Below are 19,884 nucleotides of genomic sequence, written 5' to 3'. Positions count from 1 at the left end.
CGTCCCTAAATGTAAACGCGCTCGATTTGATTGTTCATTTTTATTTAAAAACAAAACACTATTTATTATAAATACATGCTTTATTTCAGATAAGTGTTTCATTGTGGGTTAGCTGAAAGCATGCACTCAAATGAGATAGTTATTTGTTTTCTGTATTCAGCTTTTACAATTTTCTTACGCCATTTGGTCCAATGCCGCCATCTTTAGTGTATTTTTGGCATCTTCAGCTCACCTTGAGCAGCTTTCAGCAATATTTTTTCTCCGACAAGCTCCTTACAAAAACCCCATTATGCTTGATATGATTAAATGTTAATTACTGTTAAAATAGGTAAAGTTTAATACAGACGCTGTGGTTGGTATCTGTTACCTTATTTAGTTAAACAGTAATTTAGTCGCTACACAAGTCAAAACTTCTGCTTTTTACATATTATTTGGATAATTTTCGTTATATTGATTCCTTGAACTCACAAAATATTAACCTTGTTTGAAAAATATCATATTTGTCCAGTCAGAAAGTTCAAACTAGTTTTAAACTGCTCCATTTAGCTTATTGCTAACTAAACTGACAGCTAACAGTAGCTTGTTATTAAAAATGTGTTCAACAGACAAAACAATGATTTGACATATTATATGGACGATCTTTCATTTTAAATTACAAGATATTTACTTTGTTTAAAAAAAAAACATCACATTTGTCAGGTCCTAAAGTTCAAACTCTGTATTTTAAGCTGCAACACTTAGCTTTTTGCTAACTAAACTGACAGCTAAGCTAAAGTAGCACAACATTTAGAGATGTGTTTAACTGTTTTCAGGCCAGATATTATGAAAACAAAATATTCAATTAAAAGTGGATGAAATATTTTCATTCAAATTTGGAATGTTTCAAATGAAACAAATATAACTAAATCAGCAACATCTGCAACTATGGGCACATAAAATGAAGAAAATGTTGGCTCCTTTAACAGTAGTTTATTATTTTTTTTCTTACAAAGACCAAACTAAACGGATGTCCAACAAAATGACAACTCCAAAAACCCAACAACGGCACAATGTTTAACGCAGGTTTGGTTTTAAGGTTCAACCATGCTTCAGTTCAAGAACGGTTCACAGTATAAAGATTTATACATTTTACAGTAGTAACACCTTGGTTTGAAAACTTTGATTATAAAAAGCCCCTGCTGAACTTAATATAAACATTATCTGCAAAGAAGCAAAATAGGAAATCTAAATTAGACCTTTATTACAAAGGAGGACTGCGTAGAGTCACTGTCTTGTTGTGAATTTTATTTACTGAATGCATCAGAGTAAACATATAAGAGCGGTTTCATGAAAGAAACTAATAGAAAACGTTTAAAATCTAAAACATATGAAAAACCTAGTTATAAATCATTAATCAGCGACGGTTAAGACAGAAAGCGGTCAGTTAATTAAAAGCTTTCCAAAAAGCAGCGGTAGGAGCAGGAACCGTTATAATCTGTGACGCGAGACGTGGCAGCTCAGTTCAGAGGCGTTCGTCAGGTTTCGCCCACAGAACACACAAGCAAAGGGTTTCTCCTCCCGCAGGACTTCAGCAGCTTCGCCTGTGGTTGTGGTTGTGGTTTCGCCTGAAGAACAAAATGAAATTAGCTTCAAACTTCGCCTAATACCAAACTCAACTTCGGCTGCAGCTGATGTTTATCAAATGACAGAAAATGACATTATACAGTTAAAAAAAACATCCTTACCTTTGTGAATATTTGAAACTTCCTGTTTCCTGTATTGCGATGCGTCCTCTGTCGACACCTCAGCTTCCTCCTCCTTCTTCAGCTCCAAATCGGCGGCCTCCTCTTCCTCTTTGTGGCGTTCCTTCTCAAGCACCGGCATTTCTTCACGAGGTTCTGGTGCGTCCGCGTGGGTTTCCTGTTTGCAGCTGGTCAGACAGCCGCCCGCGCCGCCCTTGAAGCTCAGTTTGAGCTGCGTGTAGCTGGGTGGAAGAGTCAGCAGGTGCTTCCGGGGTCGGAACCCCCCCTGAGCCCGGGCCTTGTTGGCTTGAGCGCAGTTTGTGTCGGACGAGATGGAGCCGGCACGACTTTCCTGGTCCTGGGCCAAAGCGGGGCCGCCGTCCTCATCCGGCGACACGTCAACACTCGCATCGGAATCCACGTTCCTCCCCTCGGTTTTGACGGCTTGCTTCTGATGTTCCCACCGGTGCGATTGGTCCAGCAGTAAAACATGGCGCACAATGTCGTCCTCTATCTTGGCGTCGATGCTCCGCCGGAGCTCCCTGACACGCAGCCTGTTGGCATTCGCAAGATCCGCCGTTCTGAAAGTGGACGAGCTCCCTGCTGCTGTCTCCTTCTGCCGTTCTTTCTCTGGACCGCTGCGAGCCTCAGACAGGACACCATCGCCACCTTCCTTGGGATTTAGCTCCTCCACCTTTACCACGACCGGATGCTCGTCAGAGACACTGCGTTCTCGAGCCTGGAAGTCCTGCTCGCACCTCGCTCGGGCAGCAGCGTCTGATACAGAAACCTTAGAGGGGCTTTCTTCGTCTCCACGCTGCTCCTGCTTCCCTCGCGCGTACTCCGAGGCGAGCTCCATTTTCTCTTCTGCGTCACGCTCCGCAGCGCTGTCGCCGTGAGGACCTCCATCGGAGTCAGCAGCGAACTCTTCAGTTTCCGCCTCTTTGTCGTCGTTGTCGTATTCATCGTTTTTCTGCAGCATCCTGTCGATCCTCGCCTCCAGGTGATCGAGGCTCACCTGACCAACAAGCTCGTGGTTTCTCAGAACCTGCACAAAAAAATGAATTGATTAAATCTACGCACGCAGTTTTAGGCCGGCGAGTCCAAGTCACATGACCGATTTAAATGGAGTCTCCGGAAGAAAACTCCCCCATCCTACGTCCGATCTCACCCCCAACCGGGCCAAATGTTAAAAACTAAAACCCTTATCTGCTGTTCGAGCTGCAACGGAGCTGCTCCTCGCCGAAGACCTCAGAGACCAATCCTCACCTGGTGTTTGTCGCTCAGGTGCGCCTCCAGGTGGGCCAGCTGAGCGCAGTCGAAGTAGCACAGCCGGCACTGGTACGGTTTGACGTCATCATGCCTCGCCACATGCGCGCGCAGGTTTTCGTCGCTGCCGCTGGAAAAGGTGCACCTGTGGCAGCGGAAGACGACGCCCTGGAGGTAACGGGACAGCTTTGGACGGCGCACCTCTACGGGCACGACGCGTTCCTCTGAAAACACACAAAAAGGGTCAAAAACAGGAAGCTGGTACCGGCGGGCGAGGCGGCGGATCGCGGCGCCGTACCTCGATGCAGGACGATGTGGTCGATCATGTTGTTCTTGTTCTTGGTCTGGTAGAGGCAGAAGGGACAGCGGAGGTCCTTCTGATGAGTCGGCTCTGACTGACAGGTGGAGTGGCCCATCTTTACGTGCATCTCCAAGGTTTTTCTGATCGGAACACGGAAAAAAGGGAAAATATTCCTAAATGCTCACACATAAGGGATTCCTCCATAAACACATCGTTTCGACAACATTTCATGAAAAAAGAAGCCTTTTCACACATTTAAACCCCTGAACAGAGAAGGTTGAAATCGTCTGCGTTTCGTACCGTGAGCAGGTGAAGAACTCGCAGTCTTTGCAGCGCAGCATCTTCTTCCCGTGGCGGTTCAGGTAGTGCCGCCGGATGCTGGACAGGTGCTCGGTGTTGAAGTTGCAGATCTCGCACTGCAGGAGGCAGTTCTCGGGCAGCGTGGCCTCCAGCACGCCGCTGCTCGGCCTGTCAGCGAGCCGGGCCATCAGGCTGTAGTGGTTCAGCTGCCGCTGCACGTCCGCAGGCTCCAGGTACAGAGTTCCTGTCGGAGCCAGGAGGACGCCATGACACATTAGGGAGGACGCCGTGGGACAGGGTCAAACTCAAGGACCGAGGGCCAGATCTGGCCACTGGCAACATTTTTTCTGGCCCCCAAGACGATATTTAAATGTTATAAGAGCCGTTCTCTTAGTTTGCTTAAAAATTGGAGTCTATTTAGTCTTCCTGTGACGTTTACTTTAAAGCCAAGAAAGGAAGTTTTAATTCTTCAGTAATCTTTGATTTTTTACATTTTAAAGAGCAGCAGAGAGCAACAAACGGGACCGATTGAACTCTTGTTGATAAACTCGCAGCCCAGAAATGATGTCTTGAGTTAACAGCGACTCTGCTTTAATGCACGTCTTCTTTCCTGTTTTCTTCTCGTTTCAAAGATAAACGTTTGCAGCTGTATGATCGGGTTTTAGCCGTTTTAAAGGAGAAAAACTGAACGCTAACGTTCAACCTGTTTGTCTTTGTTCATTAAAGTTTGTTTGCTTCAAACTGGGAAAAAGTATTTCATATTTCTGACCCATTAAATCTAAAACCAGAGTTAATTTTTGTAGTTTTTCAGTAAGTCCCGATGTGGACGGGCCTGTGGCTCGACGGTCCGGCCTGCAGTATCTGAGCAGAGCCACTTGCCTTCAGTCTCTTCTGGTTCTTCTTCAGGTTCTGGAGGGTTGGTTATTTTCTCTGGTGAGTCTGAAGGCTCCTTCTCTGCCTCCTGGGAGATCTCCTCATCTCTGCTGCTGCTGGTCTGAACCGAATCCTTCTGAATGATATCTGAAGGAAAAACAAAAAGCACTGAACATTAAACGTGCCTAAACAACCTTCTGATAATTAGCAGATTAGTCACACAGTCTGGTAAATTATAATGTTGAAGCACAACTTTTGTAATTATCTGAACAAACTGCTTAAAAACTAAGCTGGTTTAAATCAACAGATTAGTCAAACTGTGGGTTCATATTTTAACGTGACTCCAACAGGAACAATCCTTCATGTGACTCAGTCCTGGATGGATTTTAATCCCATCAGAATAACCTGACAGCTGTTTACTCTGATTCAAGCAGGTTTTCTGACCTTGATGGGTTTTCAGGATGTGACTGTGCATGAGAGCCATGAGATTCGTCCGATAGGAGCAGCAGCTGCACCTGAAGGGCTTCAGAGTCCCGCTTTTGTAGAAGATGATCTTCTTGATGCTGGCGAGAAAACCAAAGAAATATAAAAACACGGAAGGCGAGAACATTGGGATTTTTGCTGCTTTTAGATGCACAACATGCAGCGAATCAAAGACAAATCTTTACTTTTTAAATAAAATCTGAGACATTACAAACTGGAGCTGTAAACTTTTATGAAGTTAAAGAGATTCTGTCTGAAATCGTTCACTGCAGACTTTTAATTTACCGTTTTGTTTTCCTTTATGACAAATCTGACAAGGATTTAATTACTGTTAACTGCATAAAAAGTCGACCTTACTCGTGCTTCAGCTCCATAGTTGGCAGGTTGTCCAGATTCTTGATGGCGGCCATGACGGCGTGGCTGCGCTCATGCAGGCGGAGTCCCTTCAGGGACCTGAACAGCCGGTGGCAATGTTTACAAGGAAGTCCGTCTTTCTCTTCCTCCGCCTCCGGGTCGACCTCGGCGGCTTTGGAAGGGGTCGTCTGACGGCTCGACCTTGTGGCGGCGGCCTCTTCCGGCACCCTGCTCTGCTCGGCGGTGGCTTCATCCCGCCCACGGAGCTGCAAATCAAACAGAGTCAGCGGTGATCAGCTGAGAAAACGCAGCTCGGGGATCGATCAGAGTCAGCTTACCTCAGAGGGTTCGGGGTCTGACGATGCGCCGGTGGGGGACGCCTCCTTCTGGGTTTCCTCCGCTGTCTCCATCATCTCCGCTCTGTGGCGGTCCAGGTGGAACCAGAGGTACCGGAGTCCGTTTAGCTTCATCAGACAGTGTGCACACCTGTAAACCCCTGTGGTCTTCTTCCTTTTAATGCCAAGCGATATCACCGTGAAGTCTGATTTGCTGCCTAAGCCGTGAAAAGTGTTGTAGTGTTCGATAAGAGACGGAGACGAGTCAAACACCAAGTCTGGACACGTCTTACACCTGACAGTCTTACTTCTCTTGTGCTCGGCGTACTGACTCAGGTAGTTGCGATTCCGCTTGTTGTACTTCTGCAGCAGCTTGTACCGACTGGCTGCATTCAGTTTGTGGATGTTCTTGTAGTGATTCTGCAGGTTTTTCCGACTGGATGTCGCAAAAGCACAGAGCTGGCAAACGTACGAGGTGTCCTGCGGCTGCTCTCTGTCGGGCGTCGTCTGAGGGCCCGGGCCGGGGACAGGTTCTGGGGCGTCCGCCTGGGACACAGCTTCCATTGTGGAGCCAGGAGAGTCACCGCCAGCCGGCTTCTCTGCTTCAGCCTCAGAAGCTGCCTTCCCGTGTTTGGCCTTCAGGTGGTTTTTCAGTTTCATCAACGTCGGGTGAATCTGCGGACACAGTTTACACAGGTAACCTCTTTCATAGGTTCCTTTTCCATTCGAACACCTGACGATGTCGGAGACGAATATTTCCCCCGTTTCCAGCTGATCCGCTCTCGCTTCGACCGCCGGATGCTTCATTTGGCAGTGAGTGAGGATGCCATGGTACGTGACGTTCACATACGGACATTTTGGACACTTAAAGACGAGCCTTTTGTCCTCGGATGAGTCGTTTTGTTGTTGCTGAGCTGCTGGAGGATCCTCCGGCTCCTGGTCGGCCTGTTTGTGTACGGGGACATAATATCTTAAATAGGCGGCCTTCCCGTGCCTTTTGGCGTAATGCCTCCCCAGCAGATGTTTGCTGAAGTAGAGCAGTTGACACAGAGAGCACTTGTACACCGAGTCCTTTGAGGCAGAGTCCGCGTGCTGCTTCTGCATGTGGCGACTGAGGCCGATCTTCGTGGTGCAGACGTATGAGCACTGCTGGCACTTCAGTCTGGAATATTTACTCTGAAGGAACCCTTTAGACACAGATTCGTGACCGCTGTGGGGCTTGGTGAGTTTTATTTTCCTGACAGGTGAAGGCTGAGGGGCGGGTTGGAGCGGGCTTGGAGCAGCAGCGCTGTGGTTCTGCTCGCAGTGGCTGTTCAGTTTATCCCGCGATGCGCAGATCTGCGGGCAGGTTTGGCACATGTGCCCCTTGAATTTTAAAATCTCCCCGGATTTGTAGCTTCTGATGTATTTGTTCCGGTTATATAAATGCTCCAGATCCACGTGAAGGCTGTCGGCCCGGGACTGGAGATCTGGATGCTTCATCTGACAGTGAGCAAGAATTCCCTGATAGTTGGTGTTGACGTAGGTGCAGTGGGGGCACTTGAAGACGTGCACGCGCATCTGGGTCTTGGCTTGCCGTTTCCTCAGCTCCTCCACGTTGATGAGCTCGAGGTGTTTCATCCCGCAGTGAATGCTGAGGCCGTGCTGGGTGGGGAAGGTGGCCGGGCAGGACGAGCACCGAAACTCTGCTGCATCCGTGTCCTCCAGGGGCACCTGGAAGGATTCAAACACCCCCGGCATTTCATTAAGGTCCTCCAACTGGCTTTTCACGCTTGCCCCCTTGTTCTGTAAGGGATCTGGTTTGTCGTCCATCGCGGGATGAATTTCGTTCTTGTGGCGCGTCAGACCTGACTTGGAGCTGCCTTTAAACGAACACATGTTGCACGGGTACGGCTTGTCGTTGCTGTGTCCTGAACCGCTGCCCGCGTCGTCAGCCCGCTGCGCTGAATTTAGTTTGGCTTTCCTCTTTTTCAGCTGCAGTTTGTTGAGGCCGACGCACAGCCGCTCGCGTATGAAGTCGAGGTTCGTGGTGCACTCCGGGTGCTGCTCCTGGTAGTGCCTGAAGACCACCTTCGAATTTCTGTGACTGAAAACACACCACTCGCAGTGGAAGCCTGCTTCTAGCGCGCCCTGTCGAAAACACACCCCTAAAATATCTGAGATCGAGCGTTTGGATTTGTGGGTTTTCCTCAAGTGAGCCTTTAAGAGAGACAGGTACTGAGTACTGTATGAACAGATATAACACTTGAGTTTCCTCTGGGTTTCTGAGGCTCCGGCCGATGGCGGCGCTGCCCCCGAGGAGGTCATTGCAGGTTTGTCGGATGTTTTCTTTCGCTTCTCCGTTTTCTCCAGCTGCTGCTGGTTTGTAGAATTCTTCCGTGCCTGTCTGAGAACCTCAGAGGTGTACTGATACAGAACAGCAGCCTTGTCAGCACAACTTCGATGAGTTTTGGAATAATGTGATAACACCTTCACCATACTCTTGTGTCTGTAGTTGCATAAGTCACAGAAAAACTTCTCTTCATCGCCGCGGTTCAGGACAGGAAGAGGTAGAAACGTGGAAGATGAGGAGCCCTTTCTGTCAGATTTAGACTTTTTAATTTTCTCTCGGGTCAAAGCTGTGTATTCAATAATAGAATTAGTGTTGGTGATTATGTATTCGTGGGCCCTGACTTGGTGGTTAAGCACTCCCTGTGCAGATGGATTCCCAAAATTACAACTGTGGCAGAAGAACAGTTTTTCTGCATCGGCGTAAGCATCGGGTTCCTCCACAGAGGCACCAGCAGCAACCTGTTCAGGGCGGCTGTTCGGTTTGCTGCTTATTCTGACCCGTTTCTTTGCGTTGGACTGAATCTGACTCTTAACGACCGTTTTTCTAACTTTGATACTGTACTGCAGAATGCCTTTCATGGTCACTGGCGGCTTCATGGAATGTCTTGCGTAGTGATGACCGAGAACGCTTCTGATTTCAAAACTCGAGTAACTACAAAATCGGCAGTAGTAGGCGTCCGCCGGCGAGGCAGCCAGCGTTTTTCCCGCTGCAGGAGATGTTTCTCTGCCACGTTTAAAGGAAGGCGTCTTCGTTGTGCTTTTATTCTGCACAGGATTAGTTGCAGAAACCTCTGAGGGTTTCTCGGAGGCCTCAGCTGCATCTTTGGGCGAAAACGGATTAATCTTATTTTGCAGCGACAGCTCAGGTTTGTCTTTTGTTTTCTGAAAAGTCTCTTTCTCCGGCGTCACCCGTGACGCACCTCGGGCTAGCTGTTTAATTTTATCTAACGTAACTGCCTTATCTGGATGTTTTTTTTGGTAGTGAACATGCATAACAACAGCTGATTTGTGCATAAACTCACACTTGCTGCATTTATACGGGGCCACATCTGCTCCATTGGAGGCAGGGCGCTGAGGCGAAGGCGTGTTTCTGTCCTCCTTACAAGGCGCACCGGCCTCCTCGGAGGATGGCTCCCTTGAGGTTTTTTCGCTCGTTTCAACCAGAGTTAATCCATCCTGGCTTCTGCTGTCTGAGTACTGACAGAACAACAACGGGTTGTCCAACTCACAATCCGGGTGCTTTTCCTTGTAGTGCTCTCTTAAAGCCTTCAGCACGCTGGTGGTGAACGAACACGAAAAGCATCTAAACACCAAGCGGAGCTCATTCAGCTTCATCTTGAACACATCCGCGGCGTCGGGATGCTTCTCTGTGTAGTGCCACTTGAGGTCCACCGGGCTTACGAACTCGGCTGGACACTCGAAGCAGCGAAAGGAAGCACTCTGATCGTCGGAGACCTGAATGTAGGCTGCGTTGCACCTGATGTACGGGTGCTCGTTGTGATAATGAAAATTCATGCGTCTGAAGCTCCCGTCTCTGTAGCTGCAGTGCTTGCAGAAGTAAACTTTTGGGTTTGACGTGTCTCTGTTAAGGTTGGGCTTCTTTTCCTCCTCATCCTCACTGACTTCAAATGAGAACTCGGAACTGACCGGAGGCGGTTTACTGACATTTTCCTGCTCTGGGAGCGCTGTTTGTTCTTTGCTCAATTTAATTTTTTTTGCAAGAGGACCTTCTGAACTCTGGTTATCCGCACTCTGAGTGACGCTGCTCTGGATTTCTTTGTATCCATCCTTCGGCTTGGGCGCTACGTGGTCTGTGATCAAAAGCTGGTCGTTTTGCAAAAACTTGAAAGTGCCACGAAGGGAGATGTCTATCAGAGACTTTGCCCTGACTTTGCACTCAGCGCTCGAGCTGGGGCTGCAGCTGCTCGGCGCTTCCTGCGAAGTCGGAGCTGCTTTGGTTTCATCAGCTAGCTTTGGATGTGGGCTCTCAGTCGACGCTGTTAGAAACTTGGTGATGGTTTGCTGCGGCCTCTTGTACGTTTTGATATCCTTCGATGCGTTAGGTGCGCATTTAGTGTTTGAGGTAGATTTAACGGAAGGAAACAGAGGATCATCTTCCATTTCTGAGGCTTCATTGCACTGATTTGTTGAAACGTCAACTCCTTCGCTGTCCGGGTCTTCAGAAATGACCACGGCTTCAACTAAGTCTAGATTTTCAGTCCTCTGACACCGTTTCTCGTGCCTGTTAAAGACGTCCCGGTGGAGACTTTTGAAGTCACAGAGCTTGCATTCGAAAGGCTTTCCCGAACTTCTGCCGCTGCCACTTTCAGCGCCAGCTTTGTTACTTTCTGCATACTTTAAACCAGCGCCTCTCAGAGCGGCGTCCACATCCAAGCAGTGCACTTTGTTGAGATGCTCGTAAAGGTACACCTTTGATTTGAAGATTAGCGGACACTTGGTACAATCGTAAGACCTGATCGGGGTCGACTGAGCAGCTGCTTGATTGCTGGACTCCTTTAGGCGCTCAAAGGTGGAAAACTGCATCGAATCTGAAGGAAAGAAAGAAATAAACGACATTAAACGTGCAGCCTTCTTTATAAAATAAAAAATACACACTGTCAGATCAACACTTACCACTTTGCATCTTGCATTCCTCAAAACAGACACACCTAAAGGATTATAAGTGAAAGAAATTAATACAAAGATCAGTTTCTCTTCCACAAAACACTATTTTATTACAGCTCTAATCATGCCAAAGATATATTTTAAAAAAGCAGTCTGTTTAAGAAAAAACGACCGATGAGCCGAGAAAAGAACCGAGTCAACTTTCTGTGCTGCGGCAGAGGAAGGAGGCGATAAAAAAGACACGGCTGTCTTTTTTAATAAACAAAAACTAACTTAAGTTCTTCAAATGCCGCCATGTTGGTGAAAACGAGGCAGATAAACGCTCGCTGCGCGCGGCTCGCTTACTTACAGCTGAAGATAAACGTGGCAGAAGGCTCAGAAGGCAATGTTTTGAAACACTTCTGTTGTTAGCATGAACACACCGCACGCTTCCGCCATTTTTCCCGCGACTACTTATTGCTAGGAGTTCGGGATTTCCAACTTCCGGGTTTTCTTCTTCCTCTCTTTTCTTATTCGGCGCTGAACGCGCTCGGTGGACTCTACCGCCCCGTTGAGGTTAAACGGAAAACTGCCCTCCATCGTCGAAAATAAAAATAAAGTCTTCGTTTCACATTTTTATTTTTGTATTCAAGCTAAGAATTATGTTAAATGTATTTAAAAGAGGATCTTTTATTGTTATTTGTAAGTATATTTCCTAAAACCTATGGAACTTCTGACTTAGAAGATCTTTTTCCAGACAGGTGTTCCAGGTGTGTAGTTTTTCAGTATATATATATATATATATATATATGTATGTGTGTGTGTGTGTGTGTGTGTGTGCTTTTTAAGTTTTAATGTCTTATTCTACTTCATAGGGCATAAACTGTGAATGCTTGTGGATATTTTTTATTTTATTGTTTGCCCTAATTACTGAGGAAATACAGTGTCAAAAAAAATCTTGCAGCCAGTATGAGACATTAAATTGTAATGGTAAAACAAACATATTTATTTAATAATCCTAATAATTTTACACGTAAATTATCACAACTTCTAATTTTAGATACCGCTGAAAAGTTGATGTGTCCCATCAATTAGTTCCGACCCCTGAGCTTGTTTCCGCCGGAGCAATAACACTGACGGACCACAACAATAGAGGGACGCTCAGCGGTGTTTTCTCGCCCTTCAAAGACGGAATTAGTCCTTTATTCAAGCCTTTTTTTCCTTTTAATTGTAAAAAAGAGGAAATTATTGCTTAAATCGCCATGTTGCTCGCTAAACTGACCAGCAGGTTAACTGTAACCAGCTGCCGCCTGTCAAACTACTTCTTCCAAAACGAAACACCCGGGAGTATAAATGGTTTCTACTCGAAGTCTGTCGTGCTGAGACGGTTGTTGAGCAGCCAGAGCAGAATATGTACATCTGTGAGGCAACAAGAGGCTCATCTCAGCGGGAAAAGGTCGTTCAGTCTTTCTGCTGCTTCTGTTGTGGACTCAGCCCCGGTTCGTGTTCAGCCGTACCTCCGACTGATGAGGCTGGACAAACCCATCGGTTCGTCCCTTCGTTCATCCATTTATTAAAAACACTCTTTTTTGTTTAAATTGCTGTCTGAAAACCTGAAACACGCGTCAATCAAAAATATATTCACTATTTTTAGTCAAACTGGGGATTCGGACACACTTTTATGATTTAGGAAAATTTATTTAAAAATACGGAGCAAAACGCTTTTACAGGCTTCAGAGTGAACGAAAACTTAACTTTAACATAAAATAGATAGTGAACAGTATGAAACAATTCGCAACAAATTTAAAAATCTGCTCATTTATTTGCATTTTTGCTCAAAACACAGTTATTTATAAGCTTTAATTTGCTTTCTTTTATAAATAATAAACTGTAAATTTAACTCCAATAAGTGGTCATTGCTTACTCTATATGCGAAAAGATTACACACCATTTAAGCCCAATAACTTATATTACTGGGCTTAAATATTGTGGTTTTTGCGGAGCAACAATTAAACAAGTCTTTTTTTTAAGCATTAGTCAGACATTTTGGACAGAAGGCTGCAGCATTTGTCTTTTAAATCCAGTTCAGTTCAGCCACTTTCTTTTATTTACTTTTTGTTAAATTAATTGACTATAAGCTGTCTTACTTTAGCACCAGCTCAGAGCTACGGCCCAGACGAGACCCGGTTTATTTCTGAGTGTCCTCTCGTAGCTCTGACCTGAAGCTGTTGTTTGTGTTTTTCGCAGGAACGTGGCTGCTGTACCTTCCCTGTACGTGGAGTATCGCTCTGGCTGCAGAGCCTGGATGTCTCCCCAACCTGGGCCTGCTCGCTCTGTTTGGTACCGGCGCTCTCCTCATGAGGGGCGCCGGCTGCACCATCAATGACATGTGGGACAAAGACTTTGACAGACAAGTACATGAGACCAACACACAGTTTTTACTTTGGGATCTTTAGACATTTTCTAGAGTTAGAAAAAGAGGAAAATTCAAGCCAAAAAGTGTTTGACTTAACAAGCTTTGTTGCAGTTTTAATAATTGCACATTTTTTGTTCTAATTTGGGTCCATCTGATGGGCGTGTGGGTGTTTTTGTGCAGGTATCCCGGACGGCGTCCCGCCCCATTGCAGCAGGGCAGATTTCCCGGATGCAGGCTCTAGTTTTCCTCGGAGGGCAGCTCTCTCTTGCACTCGGGGTTCTTTTGTGTCTCAACTACTACAGGTAAGAAGAAGCGGACTGCATTCTCACCAAGATTTAAGTTTATTTGTTTAGCTCTTCCTTTAGCACAGGGGCTTCATGGAAATGTTTGTTACACATGGTTCTGTGTTCCTAACAGCATAGCTCTGGGCGCAGCATCTTTATGTCTTGTCGTCACCTACCCACTGATGAAGAGAATCACCTACTGGCCTCAGTTTGTGTTGGGTAAGTGCTGCGTTCTTTGTCACGTTCTCCACCTAAAGTTAAAACAAGTGGAGTAAAAGCTGCTCTCCTGCTCCTCAGGGCTCACCTTTAACTGGGGCGCTTTGCTTGGCTGGTCCGCTGTGAAGGGCTCGTGTGATTGGTCCGTGTGCCTCCCGTTGTACTTCTCAGGAGTGATGTGGACGCTGATATATGACACCATATACGCTCATCAGGTGACGCACGGCTCAGTGGATCATGTTTCACGTAAAACATTTAAGGATCTTGGATATTGTTTGTCATTGCAAAGATATTTAACTGTTATCCAGTTTAAAAGACAACATCTCGTGTCAAATATCCATCAATAACAGCTGGTATTTACTCTGTAATGATTGTATTTTATGCTTTTTGTTGGCATCTGTAGCTTCAGAGGGGAGCTTAAGATTTTCAAAGTAAGGTAACTTGACGTTTTACCTTCCAGGACAAAGACGATGACCTTAAGGTGGGAGTTAAATCCACCGCGCTGAAGTTCCAGGAGCAAACCAAACTCTGGCTGAGCGGTTTCACGGCGGCCATGATGTCGGGGCTGGTTGTAGCCGGCGTCAATGCCGAACAAACTCTTCCTTACTTTGCCGCCCTGACCGCCGTGGCCGCTCACCTAACCCACCAGGTGACGACTCTGTTCTCTAACACGGAGGCTCGCTAACCTCATCTACCTGCGAGAACTACTACCTAAACTAGAAAGAAGTTCAGAATGTTCCTTAAAATATCTATTTTTCTTTTTTTTTTTTCCCCCATAGATTTACAGAGTAGACATCAACAAAGCAGAGGACTGCTGGAGGCAGTTCAGCTCAAACAGAAACTTGGGACTCTTGTTGTTTTTAGGCATCGTTGTTGGTAATTTATATAAAGAGTAAAGCTGCTGCAGCAAGATGGAGAAATTATACAAAAATCTGCTGTAAGTAATATATACATCTGCTTGTAATATATATATATTATTTATTGTTTTTTAAGGGGGGTTCTTAGATGTTTTTTACCATCAGTGGGCTGTAATTTGGTTAAATCTACAATCTGCCTCGATCTTCATCACCCGCCACCGGAAGGCAAAAGACAAGGGGCCAAAATGTTTAATTCATTAAATGATTAATTCTGGAGTTAATCTAATGCAAGATGACCATCCAGGCATCAAGCAAACATCACGTTACTAAGAAAGACCTCTTCAATTATCGGACGAGTCGGATTCTAACTAGAAAAATAAAATGTGGGATGAGGTCCTTTAACCAAGAGGCGGCTCGGGGACCAAGAGAGGACGCGGCCAGCTCATCGGAGCACCGAGTCTCCGCAGCGACTTCCATTTGAGGCTTTAAGACCCCTAACGGGTCAGCTCGAGCCTTTTTTCAATCATCAATCAGAAGAAGCAGCAGGAAGCTGAGGAGGAGACTTACGGAGGGCGCAGCGAAGATCTCAGGAGTCTCTGCTCAGGTATCCGCCTGTTGGCCAAACTTTAGTCAGGATAAAAATATCAAAAGTGACAGTTACAAGTTACATGCTTCTACCCACCTGAACTGCCCCCTCCCTGCCTGTGTGCAGTTTTTAATAAACTCTCGATCAGGGTTATACAGAATAAATGTTAGATATCTCCTTTTTCATAGTTTGAACAAAGGATGAGCTCAGAACACACGTCCTCATGATCGTTAAGAAAAAAACGTGACATAGAAGCATATTGATACCAACTCCCCCCCTCCTCCCGTCCCTCCTCCATTCCCAGCTTCTGAATGTCCTTCAAGGCCAGCTTTATCTCCAGTCCTCGTCCCTCATCGGTTAAATTTGCTGCGTCCCAGAATTCACGACTTCCTCGCCTCCCAGACCGGCCCCAGCTGTGAAGGGAAGTCCTCCTGGTTCCAATCCCCTCTAGGACCGGGTGGCCCATATAAGGAAACTGTGGGTTATAAGAGGTCAAAGTTCACCTGTCCTGTAAGGTGGGGGCAGGTTGATCAGGAGACAGAGTTTAACACGATCCACCTTCCTCTACAGCACGGGCATCAAACTCAGACACAAGGGGGGCAAAACGTAAACCTGGTCCCGGCAAAGGGTCAATTTGTATCAATATTTATTGAAAAAATGCTTAAATTAACCCTAATTTTAGATGTAATATGTCAAATCATTCATATCAAAACATCAAATACATGTTCCCGGTTTCATATTACAAAGAATTGAGAACAAACAGACTTTATTGAACAAAGAAAAACAGACTGAGCCTAAAAAGCTCCATAAAAACAGCTAAAAATCTAATCATGCAGCTGCTAATGTTAACTGTGAAACCAGAAAAAAATACAGGAAAAGACAAAACAAACTGATGCAGACACTCGAGTTAGTGACGCACGTCAACTCAAGTCAGATATCTGAGATCGTTTCTTGGCTGCAAGTTCATCAACAAGAGTTTGTTGTCCCAGTTTGATGCTCTCTGTTGTCTTTTCCACATTAAAAATCAAAGATTACTGAGAAATTTGTTCACTCTTGGCTCCAAAGTCAACGTCACGAGAAGTCTTCACTAAACAGGCTCCGGTTTTTAAGCGAAAACGCGAAGCGACCGTCTCAGTTTGTCTCAAACTGGAGGGTCAGACTGAATAAAATATAAATGTTATCTTGGGGGCTGGACAAAGTGCCGCTAAGGGCCGGATCTGGCCCGCGGGCCTCAAGTTTGACACGTCCTCTACAGTCGGCAGGTTGGCTGATGTTGTCCTCAGATGGAGGATGATTTGAGTCTGAAACTCTGGCGGGAAGGGCGGCGGGCGATATGCATTCCTTCAGGGAATGTTTGTCCTTCAGTGTCCTCTGTGTACGAGTGAGAAAAACTCCTAAAATTGTTTTGCTGAAGTTGGAAACACATTTTGTTCCCAACCTGAACCTGCCAGCGATGACTCAGGTTAGAAGCAGCCATAAAACAAATAAGACAGATCTGTTTCCCTCCTTCCCTGCAGGCTGATTCCTGTTCTGATCCATGCCAAAACGAAATGTCCCTTTTTTTTAATAATCAGAAACAAGGAGGTCTGTCTGATGAAGCTGTTGTTCATTATTTGGTGTTTTGAAGCATCTTAAAAATACATCATCTCTTCTCTCGCCCACAACAATCACAGCTAAATTAGATTTATTTATTCAGAGCTGAAATGTTTTTCCTCTCACACCTTCTTCCTGTTTCTTTGAAAAATCGTTTCTTAGAAAGATTCCCGTTCAGCCATCTGCAGGCCGTAAATGACAAATAAATAAACAATATTACGATCATGTTTCATGCATTGGTCTTGTGTTTGTTGTTCGATTCTGCCACAGATGATCAAATATTACAAACAAAACTAATGAGGTCCTTGATTTGGGAATATCACACCAGCATAACGGGAAACAATAAAAATTATATATATAAATATAGTTTTGGACTACTTTGCTCCTTTTAAACACACATTTCATGCTAATGTTTTACATAAACAGTAAGTTTTGAAACACAAACTAAAAGTTAACTAAATAGATTCTTTAATTTTTACACAAATTAGGTCTAACTAGGATTTTGCTTGTATTTTTTGCTACTTTTAGTCAGCCTTTGCCACTTTTAGATTTTGCTAACACATTGCTGCTTTTAGCTAGTATTTTGCTACATTTACATTTAACCAGCTTTTTGCAATATTTAGCTTTTTGCTACATTTTTTTTAGCTAGCATATTGCTGATTTTGGCTAGAATTTGGCTACTTGTTTAGCTTTCAGCTTGCCTTTTGATAGTTTTAGTTCCCCTACTGCTGCTTTTAGCTACTATTTTGCTACATTTAGCTTTTTGCTACATTTTGATTTAGCTAGCATGTTGCCGATTTTGGGTACTGTTTTAGCTACCTTTCAGCTAGCCTTTTAATAGTTTTAGTTGCCCTGTTGCAGCTTTTAGCTAGTGTTTTGCTACATTCAGCTTTTAGCTACTTTTAGGTTAGCTAGCTTTTTGTTAAAACTCTGTTTCTGCTTCTTCAGCACAGTTTAGCTGAGTCGTTTAGCTCTTAGCGTTCACCAGTAATATTTAGTTTAATTAAACATGAATGAATCGGAACCAGAAGCAGCGGCCCGGTCCGCGTACAGCCCGGGCTTTGGAGGACTTTCTTTAGCGTCACTCAATGACTTATATCCATATAAGTCACTGGCGTCACTTTTCCCGTTTTTCGGTCCTAGGAGGCTCCGGCACGTGAGTCTGTATTTACCGGGGCTCGTCGCTACGTCACGCTGCTTCTCGGCGCTGATTGGTCCGCTCTTGTGCAACCGTGCCCCGGTATAAACTCAGCACTTTGAAGGAGTTGGTAGTAGCCCGTCTCCCGCACGGCGTGTAGGGAAACAAAGGAGCTCGCTGCTTTCCGGCAGAGTGGGTCGGAGACATGCAGAGCTGCGCCAAGTCCTGGGGCTGGGTCTTCTTGGCCAAGTCGGCGAGCCCCGGCGCGCCGTGCCGGCGGCTGAGCGACACGAGCGGCGCGGTTTGGAAACTCCAGAGCCGGGTCCGGCTCCGCCCGGCGGCGGCGGGGTCCCTGCCTCCGGCGGCAGTGGCGGCGGCTGCAGCCCGGGCTCTCAGGACGTCCGCAGCCGCCTCCTCCCGGCGGATAGAGAGGATCCTGCCCAGACACGATGACTTCGCCGAGCGGCACATCGGTCCAGGTGAGCGGGAGAAGAGGGAAATGCTGGATGTTCTGGGACTGGAGGTAAGATTTGTTTTGTATTGATCACTTCGCTACACCTCTCCGCTTTTATATGCATCACAAAACACTTTTTATTGACTAAAACTCCTTTTTTTTTTTGGTGCGTGTTTGCAGTCAGTCGACCAGCTGATTGAGAACACGGTCCCATCCTCCATCCGGATTCAGCGCAGCTTGAAGATGGATGATCCCATCTGTAAGTTTGCCTTCATTTCTGAACATTAAACCTTTTCAGTATCGGTGCTGTGAGCGGGGACAAGCTGCCTCCTCTGTGCCCCCTTTCAGCTGCCCTCTCCTCTCCCTCTCCATCTGCCCAAGCCAGGCTGAAATGTAGGTTGCGCCTCCATTGTGAGGCTCAGCCCGGCTAAGTCTTCCTGTGAACATATTTGGAGTTGTTTTCGCCAAACGGCACCAATCTCCTGATGGGAAGCCGATGCTCATAGGATGGCAGCTGGAGGGTAAAGTTGAGCTCCCAGGTCCCCCCCCCAGAGTCCAGTTCAATCTGGTTTCTGCGTTCACATTACGTCACAGCCCAGTGGGCTTCCTGAACAAGGTGACTTCAGTTCTGTTGTGTTTTTGTCTTTGCTCCTCAGTGTTTCAGCATCCGAAGCTGCGCCACTCCCCACAGGGTTTGTTATAATTTAACATGACAGGCAGACAAAAAAACGTCCTCCCCCCAGTTGTAAACCCAAGCGACGAAGTGCAGAAACGGTGTTGGGTTTCATATGCAAACATTACATTTGCATATGAAACCCCCCCTGAACATCTTTGTGCAACAGTAGAAGAAGAAGTAGGCTTTTCCTTTTTGTTGTTGTTGCAGGAAGTGACGCACAGCGCCTCCCTCGAGCACGTTTACACAACGCCGGTGAAACTGGGATGACTCCGTTGCGTTTTAAACAACGGTGAACGGATTTTCTGACCTCGCTGTTGGTCTGGGCCAACCGTGGGGTCACCGTTTGCAGACGCAAGCGTCTTCGGCCAGCCCGTGACCTGACAAGGAAACCTCAGAGGGTCTAAACGGCGGTTTGGACCAGAGCGCGTCACGTGTCCAGGACGTCGTCGGTCGTAGTCGTCCGTTTTTCAGAATCGCAGGAAGGTTTCTCCCGTTTTCCCTTCGGTCTCGGTGAACTCTGAGAGTTTTCATGTCCGCAGTCTTGGCCGTGCACATTATTTTTCAGCTCCGTTTGTGTTCACGTCCACAAAATGCCTCCAGATTTATGGAAACTAAACCGAGGAGGGGTTCAACACACCTGGAGCAACAGCTCTTTAATTAATATGAGGAGAATTCATTTTTCTTCTTGTTTTTGTACATTTCCAAAGTTCCAGCAGTATCTCCAGTTTGTGTCGGGAAACCAAACCCTCCACAGGCGTTTCGAAACGTTTCGGAAAAACTTTACACAACAGCTGTTCACGGTTTTGTTTGAGTTTATCGCTGCAACTTGTTGCCTCTTGCTTCAGATCACTTGTTTCTGGCAGCGACAGGTAGTTTTGTTGTCAGAGGCTGAAGTGATTTATTTTTCTTTCCTTTCCTTTTTGATATCTCACATCATCTGTGTTGATGTTTGTTTACAAGATCTGTGCTGATTTATTCAAACCTGTTCAGCGTTTTCAACTTGTTTTGGATTATATCCCTTTTTAGAAACAAGTATTCAACACATAGCAAAAAGAAAAAGACAAAAGGAGTTTAATGCAGCCTTTCATAGTTT

At 46.0% G+C, this 19,884-nt stretch overlaps 3 protein-coding genes across 3 annotated transcripts in view; 2 read left to right on the top strand and 1 right to left on the bottom strand.

Moving 5' to 3' along the window:
• Positions 1-954: 954 nt before the first annotated feature.
• LOC108233761 (zinc finger protein 462) lies at positions 955-11,073 on the bottom strand. Its single transcript, XM_017412431.3, has 11 exons — positions 10,942-11,073; positions 10,602-10,636; positions 5,640-10,516; positions 5,305-5,567; positions 4,909-5,027; positions 4,471-4,611; positions 3,592-3,835; positions 3,289-3,431; positions 2,991-3,214; positions 1,725-2,769; positions 955-1,604 (listed from the first exon to the last, which is right to left on the bottom strand). Exons 2-11 carry the CDS (start codon positions 10,609-10,611, stop codon positions 1,468-1,470), a joined length of 7,203 nt encoding a protein of 2,400 aa, XP_017267920.1. The 5' UTR covers positions 10,612-10,636; positions 10,942-11,073; the 3' UTR covers positions 955-1,467.
• A 615-nt stretch (positions 11,074-11,688) lies between these two features.
• Positions 11,689-16,802, top strand: coq2 (coenzyme Q2 4-hydroxybenzoate polyprenyltransferase). Its single transcript, XM_017412120.3, has 7 exons — positions 11,689-12,119; positions 12,819-12,985; positions 13,168-13,289; positions 13,405-13,490; positions 13,569-13,702; positions 13,948-14,136; positions 14,267-16,802. The coding sequence occupies exons 1-7, from the start codon at positions 11,834-11,836 to the stop codon at positions 14,381-14,383; spliced, it is 1,101 nt and encodes a 366-aa protein (XP_017267609.1). The 5' UTR covers positions 11,689-11,833; the 3' UTR covers positions 14,384-16,802.
• A 984-nt stretch (positions 16,803-17,786) lies between these two features.
• gldc (glycine dehydrogenase (decarboxylating)) overlaps positions 17,787-19,884 on the top strand; it is a 16,161-nt gene continuing 14,063 nt past the window's right edge. The window contains exons 1-2 of the mRNA XM_017412319.3: positions 17,787-18,184; positions 18,296-18,374. Of these exons, the coding sequence (XP_017267808.1) occupies positions 17,867-18,184; positions 18,296-18,374 (397 nt within the window). The 5' untranslated portion in view covers positions 17,787-17,866. The remainder of the gene's footprint in view (positions 18,185-18,295; positions 18,375-19,884) is intronic.

The sequence above is a fragment of the Kryptolebias marmoratus genome, linkage group LG1 (assembly GCF_001649575.2).
Source record: "Kryptolebias marmoratus isolate JLee-2015 linkage group LG1, ASM164957v2, whole genome shotgun sequence".
Taxonomy (NCBI): domain Eukaryota; kingdom Metazoa; phylum Chordata; class Actinopteri; order Cyprinodontiformes; family Rivulidae; genus Kryptolebias; species Kryptolebias marmoratus.
This window is presented reverse-complemented; position numbering and strand designations above follow the sequence as displayed.